This window comes from Amyelois transitella, chromosome 16 (genome assembly GCF_032362555.1).
Source record: "Amyelois transitella isolate CPQ chromosome 16, ilAmyTran1.1, whole genome shotgun sequence".
Taxonomy (NCBI): Eukaryota; Metazoa; Arthropoda; class Insecta; order Lepidoptera; family Pyralidae; genus Amyelois; species Amyelois transitella.
The window spans coordinates 1792902-1804661 of record NC_083519.1 but is presented as its reverse complement, the minus strand read 5'-3'; the positions used below and the strand labels follow the sequence as shown (position 1 = coordinate 1804661).

The 11760-nt window shown below is 34.3% G+C and overlaps 2 protein-coding genes and 2 long non-coding RNA genes across 6 annotated transcripts; 2 read left to right on the top strand and 2 right to left on the bottom strand.

The window, feature by feature from the left end:
* The first annotated feature begins 384 nt into the window (after positions 1 to 384).
* On the top strand, positions 385 to 1625 carry LOC132902651 (uncharacterized). Of its 3 annotated transcripts, none has more exons than XM_060948596.1 (4): positions 385 to 621; positions 731 to 827; positions 1115 to 1250; positions 1493 to 1620. In XM_060948596.1, the coding sequence occupies exons 1-4, from the start codon at positions 479 to 481 to the stop codon at positions 1618 to 1620; spliced, it is 504 nt and encodes a 167-aa protein (XP_060804579.1). In that variant the 5' UTR covers positions 385 to 478. The 3 variants fall into 3 exon arrangements, 2 of the variants coding, with proteins under 2 accessions (XP_060804579.1, XP_060804580.1); XM_060948597.1 differs by having other exon boundaries at positions 1115 to 1201; positions 1493 to 1550; XR_009657195.1 differs by lacking the exon at positions 731 to 827 and having other exon boundaries at positions 1493 to 1625.
* LOC132902652 (uncharacterized) lies at positions 1609 to 2773 on the bottom strand. Its single transcript, XR_009657196.1, has 2 exons — positions 2548 to 2773; positions 1609 to 1929 (listed from the first exon to the last, which is right to left on the bottom strand). It is a non-coding gene; the product is annotated as an uncharacterized LOC132902652 (long non-coding RNA).
* A 539-nt stretch (positions 2774 to 3312) lies between these two features.
* Positions 3313 to 4189, bottom strand: LOC132902628 (uncharacterized). Its single transcript, XR_009657191.1, has 3 exons — positions 3900 to 4189; positions 3456 to 3638; positions 3313 to 3358 (listed from the first exon to the last, which is right to left on the bottom strand). It is a non-coding gene; the product is annotated as an uncharacterized LOC132902628 (long non-coding RNA).
* A 3453-nt stretch (positions 4190 to 7642) lies between these two features.
* Positions 7643 to 10334, top strand: LOC106143306 (uncharacterized). Its single transcript, XM_060948508.1, has 2 exons — positions 7643 to 7840; positions 9562 to 10334. Exons 1-2 carry the CDS (start codon positions 7644 to 7646, stop codon positions 10037 to 10039), a joined length of 675 nt encoding a protein of 224 aa, XP_060804491.1. The 5' UTR covers position 7643; the 3' UTR covers positions 10040 to 10334.
* Positions 10335 to 11760: the final 1426 nt, after the last annotated feature.

Sequence of the window (11760 nt, the reverse complement as noted above, 5' to 3'; positions counted from 1 at the left end):
GCCTTTGCTGAGTGTCGCCTCTCCGCTGGGAACTCGGGGCCATTTCTGTGTCTGTACTTCCATTTTGAGTTTGAAGGGTTTAGGCTTTTAACTCACCCGCCTGCCCAGGACGTCCCGGTGAGTGAGATGTAGTCCAGCTGACTAGGACTGTGGGCGCTACCGTTGGCCTTATTTGTCGGCTCTTCCGCTACCTGCCCAGTTTCTTGCTCGTCGCAAATGTCAAATAAAGCGATTCTTCAAAAGTTACTTTCAGGTAGCTTCTTTGGACATTTTGGCGTTGTTTTGTAAGATATTCACCAAATGTTCCGTGTTTGTTTCCTAAGGATTTGTAGGATAAAGGGCATTAAAATACATGCAAAGTAACGTAAGTGTGTATAATAAGAATTTGATTAAATACCTATGAATTTTTCAAAAAAGTTAAATCTACAGAAGAGTAAGTTGTGTAAACATTAATAACACCCCTAACATTATTGCAAAGATGTGTGACGAGTATGAACTGTTTGAGTTTTTGGAAAGTGATTTCAACGAATCCAGAATGGCAAATAAAAAGAAACGTTTAAGGAACAGAGAAAATAATGATCCTTTTGACTTAGATGAAAATGCTTTCATCAAGGAGTACAGGTATGTAAATGTTCACATATCAACCGCCTTATGCTCTATTATAAAGAAAGATCTATCTCTCTCTTCTCAACAACATGATAACATAATTACTCGTATCTTACTTGTCTAGGTTAACCGCAGACTTGGTGCACAAACTTTGTGAAGAGCTGGAGCCAATAATGGCAAAAAGCTCTAAAAGAGCAACTGATTTAAGCATAGAAGCAAAGGTCAATCAAGTTCCATAAAGTACATTATTTTAATAGTAATCCTCTCTTATACAAATATATAAAATTCCCACAGACTTATGAAAGTCGTCAGTTAAAAAGATTAAGGCACGCTTATATTTACTTAGCTAATTTTATTTATATTATATCAATAATTAAGTTTGATAACAATATGCCTTTTTTGCCTGCAGATTTTTCAATAAATTTGGTATCCCTGGTGTGATTGGATGTATTGATTGTACCCATGTTCGCATAGTAATTTCAAATTTTTCTTATTATTTTTTTTTCAGATTTGTGATGCGGATCAACAAATTCTAAGTGTTGATGCGAGTCATCCAGGGTCATTTCATGACTCATTTATATGGAGCCACCATCCTGTACGTTACCATTTGGAAAATTTAGGGTCTGAAGCAACATGGCTTTTAGGTAAGAAAACCTTTGTTGGTGAACTTATTATAGCAAATAATATGAACAACATTGTTTGAAAGATATATTTTTAACACACTTTCAATTAAAACTAGACCAATTAAAAACATGAAATAAAATTTTAAAAGTCAAAAATATTTGTAGGATACAATTTTAAAATAAAAATGTATCATTAAATTTATATAAAATATGAATGTTCAAATAAAATAAAAAAATAACAGAGTTATAATGTTTATTTCCAGGTGACTCTGGGTACTCACAACGAAGAACGATGATGACACCTATTTTGGATGCAGAACCGTCTGGTTATATGTGCTTCCGGTGTGTCTACACCGGAAGCATATTATACACAAAAACATGTAAAGGCTAGGAATGTGATAGAAAGAACTATAGGTCTTCTCAAAGCACGTTTCCGGTGTCTCTTGTGCCACAGGGTGTTGCATTATCAACCACAGGTTGCTGGCTTCATTACAAATGCTTGTGTAATATTGCACAATATTTGTAATGAAAACAACTTGCCTGAAGTAAGGTTGACAGAAGAAGAGCAAGCAAGGGAAGTTGCACAACAACCACCAGTGGAAGCTCTTCATGAACCAGCTGGGCAACACAACATTGAGCTTCAACGTGGTATATCTACACGGCGGGATCTTGTGGCACGCCTCTGGGCTCTTCGCCGTACCTGAAAATCAAAAAATAGAATTTTATTGCAGATTTTTATTCAATAATATTTCGTTTTTAAGAGTAAGTTATAAGTAGCTATGCAGGTAGTTTATGAACAATAATCTTTTTCATTTAATATTCATCAAAGTAATATAGTTTTTTTATTGTTATTAAATTAAATTGAATACCAATATTTTATTATGTAAAAGCATAAAAGTACTTATTCAATAAGTAAATGTATATATATATATATAATAAGTAAATGTAAATGTTATGTTATGTTAAGTAAAAGAATTTTACATGAATAATTTAATTTGTAAATTTAATTTTGCTTAGTAATCATCTTTCTTTTTTCTTTTTACAAAGTAGTTCTAGTTTTAATTTTGCTCATTCCAAAATGACATATTTTAAAATAACTTAATAATTATAATAAAAATTAAATAAAACATTTTTTTATTTTAAATATATACAAAACATTCTGTAAATTTGCAGAAAAGTGAATATCTCAAAGAACACTTCAAGTTATTAATGGATTAGCTATACTAATATTATTAAGAGAAATGATTGACATTTTGAAATGGTTTACTGGACCAATTTTGATGAATTTGGCACATTGAATAAATTAATTATTGCTCACCTTCTTCTAATTATAGCCACTAATTCACGGAAGAGACAAATAGCTTCTTGAAGTATTAAACTATTTGCAGCTTCAGTAGCAGCCCTCTGTCGTGCAGCTTCAACTATTTGCACCCTTGCTTCTGCAGCTGTTAAATGAGCACGTCGGCGCCGTCGCCTAGGTTGTGGCGGAGCTTCAGCCTGTACCACACTAGGTACTTCGACGCCGACAGCCTCATCAAAGACAGCTGCTGCGTGGCTTTGTAAAGGATCTGATGATGCAGTAGTAATTTTTACATCTGCAGGTAGAGAATCTGCCTCGATAGAACTAACAGTTTGAGATACCTGAAAATAACAATTGAAATATTCATTCATACAATCACATTCTTATACCATAGGAGTAGACAGAGCTTACAGTCTCAAGAAGACTTAAAGCATTGAATTATTCATTTATCTAATCACATTCTATGACCATAGGAGAGTAGACAGAGCCAACAGTCTCAAAAGGGCTGAGCCATGCTCAGCTGTATGGCTTTGTAATGTAATCAAATTGTTAAATTTATTATACAAAATACAATCAGTATGGTATATAATTCATCATCACTAGGCTACTATGATATAGTCTATTCACTTAGTTTTATGTACTAGGCGCCTATGACAACACATTTTGAGATCACGATGCCTTAGTCAATAAATATTAATGTTTTATCTCAATCTAGTAATAATGAAATTGAATACATACACTAGAAGGAACTTCTAACCATTCTTCTGTAATGGATTTCGACTTCAATACCTCGAATGCCAGAGGGGCCAGCTTCAGGTCTCATATCATCCTAAAAATAAATGGTTTCATTAATACATATATAACATAACATATATTTTTTGTATTAATTATAATTTGTAGGCTTTAATGTATTTAAGGGATCTTACCTGCAATGGGTTCACCTGCACCGCTGGTAAACCCATGCCATATTCCTCACCAAGGATACTTAAAAATTTTATGTCAATTTCTGTTAGCTCTTCCCCACTTGGCGGGCCCCCTCCTGTCCTGCTGACGCTCTCTCGAATTGTTCTATTTTTACGTTTTATTTTGGCCTTCAGGTCCACCCAGTACTAAAACAGTTAAAGAACATTTAGGTATAGTTTAAAACTGAGACAATGTAATTAAAAGAGAAAACTCATGGATTGAGTGCCTGTAGGTCAACACACCAGGCAAACTGGTAGGGCTAGAGATTTTAAATATGCAGGTTTCACTAAATAAGGATTTCCGAAACTTACTGCAAAAGTGAAAATAAAGATTATTGATTTAAGCAGGTGAAGCTGGGAGTAGGATGAAGATGACTCTAAGAAATAAAGGAATCAATGTTTACATACCTTGGTATTATAAGTAAACACTTTCTACTTACGACATTATATAGTTTTCTTGTAAAATAAATAATAGCCTCAAAAGTTAAGAATATTAAAAATCACTGCGATCCGGCAAACTTCTAAAACTGTTGTGAGGTAAGGCGCGTCGACTTAAAAAGCCGTGACAAGTAAAAAAAGGATATTTCAAGTGGTTGCAGAACGGCTCTACACATTAAAAACATTATTTATGACTTAGGGACGAATTTAAAGTTATCGAAAACTTTCAAGTATCACTCAAGTATTCTAGCAGGTACCTACCTACCTACTTTAAATTTATGTGACAGGCCGATTCGTTCAAAACCATTTTAAACTAACATTTATTTAATTTATACAAATAAAAGTATTTTATAGCGTGCAACAATGCATTGCAATTCAGAAAAATTTAGGTTAACTTCATATTTAATTAAATTTATAAGTATTTGTTATCTTTAATTATATTATTATTGTATTATTATGGTATTATTATTTTTATTAGAGGTTTGAACGTTTCTTTATTGACATCTCCACATTGAGCCATAGACAAAATAACCGTTCATCATTCAGCTTAAACCGTTCACCTTATAAGACGTCATGGTAGGAGTTTTGAGCAGGCCTGCTAATAAACTGCCTTAATATTTGAACGGTTCTATAAAAGGTTGTGGTAAGCCTCTAGGTATCTTTTGCCTATTTATAATAGCAACACTGTAATACTCGTTTGGAAAAAGAGTGACAGTTTTTTATGTCAAATAAGTTTTGCAGTAAGTTTTGATTGAATTCGATTCGAACACCGATAAACTTTCTTTCTGTTTTTTACCGGTGCCTGTGTATTTACCTATTTGCACTTTGTTTTGTGCTGATAACTTGTCGTTTGGAATCTTCCGTTGAGTCGAGCTTTGTTCTTCCGGATATTCGTGTGATTTTATCATCTGAGATTGGACTCTGACTGTGTTTACTGTGTTGTGCAGATATTTTGAGATAGGACTCCTGTAAAAAGTACCTTATTATTTGAGATAGGAGTCCCAAGTTTGTGTTTGTTTTTGTGAAAGACAGATTTTACAACAAAAGTGCCACGATGTCTTCAGATAAACTTTGTTGCGTTCCTGGTTGTAAAGGCAGTGGAGGTATGTTTGAAATATTTTTGTTCCTGTATCAATCTGCCTCTTAATCTTGTGGTTTGATTCCTGGCAAGGCCACAATCGAAAATTATTACGTTTGCTGGATAGTCAAAAATATTATTAACAGTGATTTATCACTATAAAATTCTTTTCAACTGGGTTTAACAATCATCATACATACATACTACTCTGTCAAGAAAGTAGCGGGAAAAGATCAATAATACACAAACTGTTTGTTATTCATCCAAATTTATTTTATCACCTTCAAAATATGCTCCTTTAGAAACGATACACTTACGCCAACGAATAATCCAATCATCAAAACATTTTTTAAACGCTGTTTCCGGAATTGAGGTCAGTTCTCGCCGCGAATTCTCTTTTATGTCTTCTACCGATTGAAAACGGGTGCCACGAAGTGGTAATTTGAGTTTAGGAAAAAGAAAAAAGTCGGCTGGAGCCATATCTGGTGAATATGGTGGTTGCTCGATGGTATTTGTTGAGTGTTTGGTTAAAAATTCGTTCACAATGATGGCCTTGTGCGAAGGTGCATTATCATGGTGCAAAATCCAAGAATTTTCTTTCCACAAATCTGGCCTTTTTCGTCGGATTTGCTCTCTTAAACGCCGCATAACACTCAAATAATATTCCTTATTTACCGTTTGACCTTCCGGCAAGAATTCCGAGTGCACAACACCGCGATAGTCAAAGAAAACAGTCAACATGACTTTGACTTTCGACTTTGGCGTGGTTTTTTCGGTTTCGGTTCAGTTGGAAGGCGCCACTCCGAAGCTTGTTGACTAGTTTGCATGTCAAACTCGTAAACCCACGTCTCGTCACCAGTAACAATGCGTTTCATGAATGTTGGGTCGGAATTGACTCGTTCTAGCATGTCCTCAGCGACTCTCATGAGATTGAGTTTTTGAAAAAAATTCAGGTCTTTTGGGACTAGCCGAGCGGCAACATGTTTCATACCCAAATTATTAGTTAAAATGGTACGGATCAACTCGTGAGATACAGAAAGTTCGGTGGCTATCTCTCTCAAAGTTGAATGAGGATTTTCAGTCACTATTTCCTTCACTTTTGCGATGTTAACTTCAGTTGCAGACGTTGATGGCCTACCAGAGCGAGGCAAATCTTCCATCACATCTCGACCGCTTTTGAACGCTTTGTACCACTCATAAGCACGAGTTTTTGATAAAGTCGATTCACCGTAAGCCTTCTGTAACATTTTCAGTGACTCCGAACACGATATTCCATTGGCAATGCAAAATTTAAGACAAACTCTTTGTTCGATGTTTTTATCCATTATGAAATTAGCAATACACACTAGATATGATATAACTAAAAATAGCACTGTATTTAATGTAAACAACAGATGCAACTCAAACTCCGCGCCAAAATGGAAAACAGTTGTGCCAATCTAACAACAACAAAAATAACAAAAATTTGAATTTGGAACCATAAATAAATAATCCATTCCCGATACTTTTCTGACTGAATGTATAATCACGTCTATATCCCTTGCGGGGTAGACAGAGCCGACAGTCTTGTAAAGACTGATAGGCCACGTTCAGCTATTTGGCTTTAAGATAGAATTGAGATTCAAATAGTGACAGGTTGCAAGCCCATCGCCTTAAAAAGAATCATGATGATGAGAATATTATGAGATTTAATCCAATCAGGCCACATATAACTTTAAGAAAGTTAGTTGTGAAAACCTCCGGCGATGGGCGCATGGTTGCGAAAGTCTTTTCTAGTAAGATAGTTATACCAGAAGTGTTAACTTCCAAAAAATAATTGTATAAAAAAACTAAAAAACTACCCGTTTTATTGCAAATCGAACTAAAAAATAGAAAATAAATAATAGTTTAAAAAAAACTAAAAAACTACGCTTTTATTGCTAATCAAACTAAAAAATAGAAAATAAAAATTAATGACAAAGGAATTCAGTAGTAGCAAGTCGAACAATCAGTTATAGTCAGTTGTAGTAGTAATTACCTCGGATTAAAATTATAACAAAATTAAATTTATAAACAAAACAATTTAAATCAGAGTAAAAAGCGTGGGGTGCATTTTACTTCAGTTTTCATAACTCTCTTGTCATAAATATATGCTAATAGAATGATTTTAATATTTACTACATCAGGCACCCCACGCTTTTTACTCTGTTTTAAATTGTTTTGTTTATAAATTTAATTTTGTTATAATTTTAATCCGAGGTAATTACTACTACAACTGACTATAACTGATTGTTCGACTTGCTACTACTGAATTCCTTTGTCATTAATTTTTATTTTCTATTTTTTAGTTTGATTAGCAATAAAAGCGTAGTTTTTTAGTTTTTTTTAATTTGTTTCTATCGGAATGAAAAAAACTAAAAAATTGGCACAGAGATGGAATACACCTACATACAGACATACATATGGTCACGTCTATATCCTTTGCGGGGTAGACAGAACCAACAGTCTTGAAAAGACTGAATGGCCACGTTTAGCTATTTGGCTTAATGATAGAATACACCTACTTATTCTAAATTTAAAATCGGCCCAGTAGTTTTGTTCGTAAGCAGGTAATAGTTCGAATAATTTAAATTCCTAGTTTATTGTCCCTAGGAAAAATGAGCGTGGTTAAAGAGGAAGATAAGGCCCTTTTCACTGGATATGACTTCTACGAAGTATACAAGAGTTCAGAATTCCTGCAAGTGGAAGCTAACATCGAGTGGTTCCTGAACCAGGGTTACAAGTTGAGGCACCTCATGAAGAAAGTGGAACCCGGAAAAAACGTCGTGCTGAAAGGGATGTGGCTCGCGAAGAAGTAAGTAGGGTGATTGCGCTGGTTTTCGTCCAATTAGCGGAGTTGCTAGCTTTCAGACGTAAAAATAATATGATAAAGTATCCTTATTAAAATAGCTCATATTTGTTTATATACCTCATATAGTCTATTTTTGATAAAAATTAAGAAACTTTTCATTATAACTACATTGTTTTTTATATAAATAATTAAATGTTAAATAGCAGATTTCACTAGTTTTCGTCCAAAAAAGTTTGGTTTTCGCTCTGGTGTGATCTAGTTTCCGTCCAGTATGTAAAAAAGAGTAAAAGTGCAATGTTAAATAAAAACTGTTTTCTTAATCTTTTATTTAATCAACAAAAATATTTATTCTTCAGCAGTAGATTTCCTGCTTTTTTTATTTCCCCGAATCCATCTATAACAATTAATTTCATAGTTTAGTACCCACTAGAAAAACCTGTACGAATTAACAAGCAAATGTGTTAGAAGTAGATTCCACACTATTATGGACGAAAACTAATACAAAAAAATGCTGTTTATTTTTCGTCCATGCCATTTAAACATTTTTTTAAACAAGCAATACCGAGAAATTATTGGACGTTAACTAAATATCTTGTCAAATAGCCAATAAAGTTCATATCTTAAGAAAACACATATTTTTTTATAGGTCTGAAAAAGTAAAATGAACATTCCAAATATTTAGCTTGCTGTTTTAGTTTCCGTCCACGTGGACGGATACCAAATAATTGGTAAAATAGGCATGTCAGTATTCGTCCGCAAACTTTTACTAAGATTACTACAAAAACATTGTAAAATAACCTAAACATAATGTTAGTTATACTCTTAAATATCCTTACATGCCAAAATATTACTCAATCTATGTGAAATAGTCATAAAACCCACCACGGAGTGTTCCTGCACCAGCTATTTTTTTTTGGATCGGCAATGACGTCTACAAAACACGAACACATGCCAGCCACTGAGTTTAATTTTTTCGAAGTTTTCACTTGACAAATTGGATTTTGTGGTGGTTAGAACTGTTGCTTAAGTATGAAGGATCGTGACAAGATGCAACATGCGCGCATAGGTGCGTTTATATTCCTTTTATATGCGTTTAGAAGTTAAATGGACGAAAAGTAGAACTGGACGCCAAACCGACGCAATTACCCTACCTACTTTCTTTTTTGTCGAGTTAGTATCCTATAACACAAGTCTCAAGAGTTTGGGGCTAGCTCAATCTGTGTTATTTGTCCCATTTCTATTTATATTTTTTCTTCGCGTGTGTAAGTAGCCAGTATTAGATTTGTCACCACGCTGGGCAGGTGAGTTGGTAACCGCAGTGTCTATTGATTCTGGACCATATCATATCAGCGTAGGAGGCGCTGCTGTCCACCTCCCGCTTAATCCCTTAATCGCCTCTTACGATACCAGCCGGAGGATATGGGGTGACGCTGTTCTACTCTGCCGGCGCCACACGGCACCTAATGTATCCATACTTATTATGATTGCAAAAATTTGTTTGTTTGTACTGTTCCGATCTACATGGAATTTTGCATACCTACATTAAGTACGGAAAAGAACAAAGGGTACATTTTCTGCGCTCGTAAGTTAGATTTTTATAAAAAAAATAGGTATAATATCGTAGAGTCCCATATTACACGTCTTGAAGTTCCTTGGCGCTATTTCAATCTGTCACAAATTTGATGTGATTTGTTTCTCATGCAAATTATTATTTTCAATTGCAGCTCACCGTTAATCGTAAAGCGAACAGGACTGAAAGTACCTGTCGAAATCTTCGAATTCACCCAAAACAGGCTCACGGGGTTGGTCGCGGCGTTCGTATTCGAAAACCGCCTGAAATTCCCCAAAATCGAGAGCGAAGAAGCCAAACTACTTGGCCTTAAATGGAACAACGAAGACACTGAACAATGCAGGCTGTACCTCTCAGCGGTAACTGGTTCAGAACACTTTGATCATCTGTTCTCATTCTGGCCACTCATTTGCGCCTTAAGAAAACTTCAACTAAAGAAAATTGACGAGAACTCGGTGATAAAAATTGCTAAAAAGAAGAACAGAGATGAGGAACGAATGGCTCTCTTGTTGAAGACAAATTATCAGGAGGCAATGCGGCTGTGGCTCAAGTTTCCTGGAGCATCTCCGTTAGAGGCTTCACTGGCCGTAATTTCCTCTGAAAAATTGAGAGAAGTCTTCTCTAACGAGTGAAAGATGCTTCTTTCATTTCAAACGGCTTCAAATTTTTCTTAATAAGTAATTCTTCGAACTCATTTTTTTATCATTCGAAATCAAGTTTTAACGTTATCTTTTGTATTATTGCTAACTGAACAGTTAGTTATTCATTTCATAATGTAAACTTTTTAATAACAAAGTTTTAATTATTGTTTAGTGTAAACAAACTCTTAATTATAGGCTGGCACAAGGCTCGTATTGTTTATTATAACGATGTGTCAAAATATTAAACAAACCACAAACTTTTAAAAATAACCTGTTTCTCACGAATTCTCAGGCATAAAATGTAGCCTAGTTTTGACCTCTGGGCGAACTTTATTCAAATAAAATTTTTATATAAATCGGTTTAGTGGATTATTTCGAAGAATACCTACCTCATACATACCTCCGGGGATTTTTATGTATTTATGTAATGTGCGTGTGCTCTGAGGGCCACTCTCTCGAATTTCTTTGAAAACATGTTCAGGATTTAGTGAAGATTCCCAAAGAATTGTGAAAGTTGGAACCAGATTTTGTGAAAATCAAATAAGGGAATTATGGGCTTTAAAGTTGGACCCTCAATCCGCACATAGAGGATTGAGGGTCCACTTGTACCGGATAAACTAAGGGCACTAAAGAAAAAGTCTTTACGCCAAAATGTAAGATAATGCCAAGCAAAAATTGCGGACACAAGAAATTACAAGAAAAACATTGTATTATTTTCCATACCTGCGTTCAAAATGGACCCTCACGTGGAAAGATTATTACGCTTATAATAACAAAACCATTAACTTTTGGCTACTCTTTGAAACCCTATATTATAGTATATAAATTGTGACATTTTGTGAAAGAAATAACAGATCACGATATCATGTTGGTTAAAAATTATCACCTAGTTAAAATTCGGACCCTCAGTCGTCCACTTTTTGGTTTTCGTTTTGTTTCGCTTAACGTATAATAGCTAACAAAAACACAAAATTGTCTCCTTTTGTGGAAAAAAATGTGCAACAAATTGATATAATTTGTTAATAATAATAATTACGTTAAAACAACAAATTTTAATTTACACTGAATTGACTATTAATGTATGTGGGTAGGGTGACATTAATTTTGTTTTTGCCCACCTTTAATTTTTAATGTAGGTAGTGTTAATTCTGAGTGATGTTTTTGTGTTGCACAATAGTCGCTTTTAGTTTAGTAAGCAATATCGTTTATGTGAGTGCATCGGAAGTGATTGGTGATAAAAAAGGCCAAGTTAGTTAAAGTACTTAATGAGGACTCCGTTTTTTCAGATAAGCCTTCATTAGTTGAAAATTGGAGAGGAGAAGGTACAGATGACGATACAGCTACTAAAATACTTAAACAAATTAAACATATGCAAAACGGTAACTTATGTTCTACTGTTGAAGTTAATAATAGACAAACAAAAATTATAAATACGTGCGGACTAGATTCAACATTTTTTCTTTTGTGTTTCGGTTATATTCAAAATCAATATATACATGATTTGATTAACATGTTCAGCTCTGAATTAATCTCAATGTACATTAAATGTTTGGCAGGTACAACAATAAGTTACGATCCATACAAAATCCGAGCAGATTTAGCACTCAAACATTACTTTAAAGAATCTTTACTAAAATTAAATAACGACGTCGTTATTGTTGATTGCCAAAGTAATGTGGCAAGTTTTCATGAAACTGTTCTTTTGAATCATT

Excerpts from the sequence above, each read along its gene's own strand:
- LOC132902651 (XM_060948596.1), top strand. The coding sequence starts at position 479 with ATGTGTGACGAGTATGAACTGTTTGAGTTTTTGGAAAGTGATTTCAAC. Across the intron at positions 828-1,114 it reads ATTTAAGCATAGAAGCAAAG|ATTTGTGATGCGGATCAACA; the intron begins GTCAATCAAGTT and ends TTTTTTTTTCAG. Across the intron at positions 1,251-1,492 it reads TGAAGCAACATGGCTTTTAG|GTGACTCTGGGTACTCACAA; the intron begins GTAAGAAAACCT and ends GTTTATTTCCAG.
- LOC106143306 (XM_060948508.1), top strand. The coding sequence starts at position 7,644 with ATGAGCGTGGTTAAAGAGGAAGATAAGGCCCTTTTCACTGGATATGAC. Across the intron at positions 7,841-9,561 it reads GGGATGTGGCTCGCGAAGAA|CTCACCGTTAATCGTAAAGC; the intron begins GTAAGTAGGGTG and ends TTTCAATTGCAG.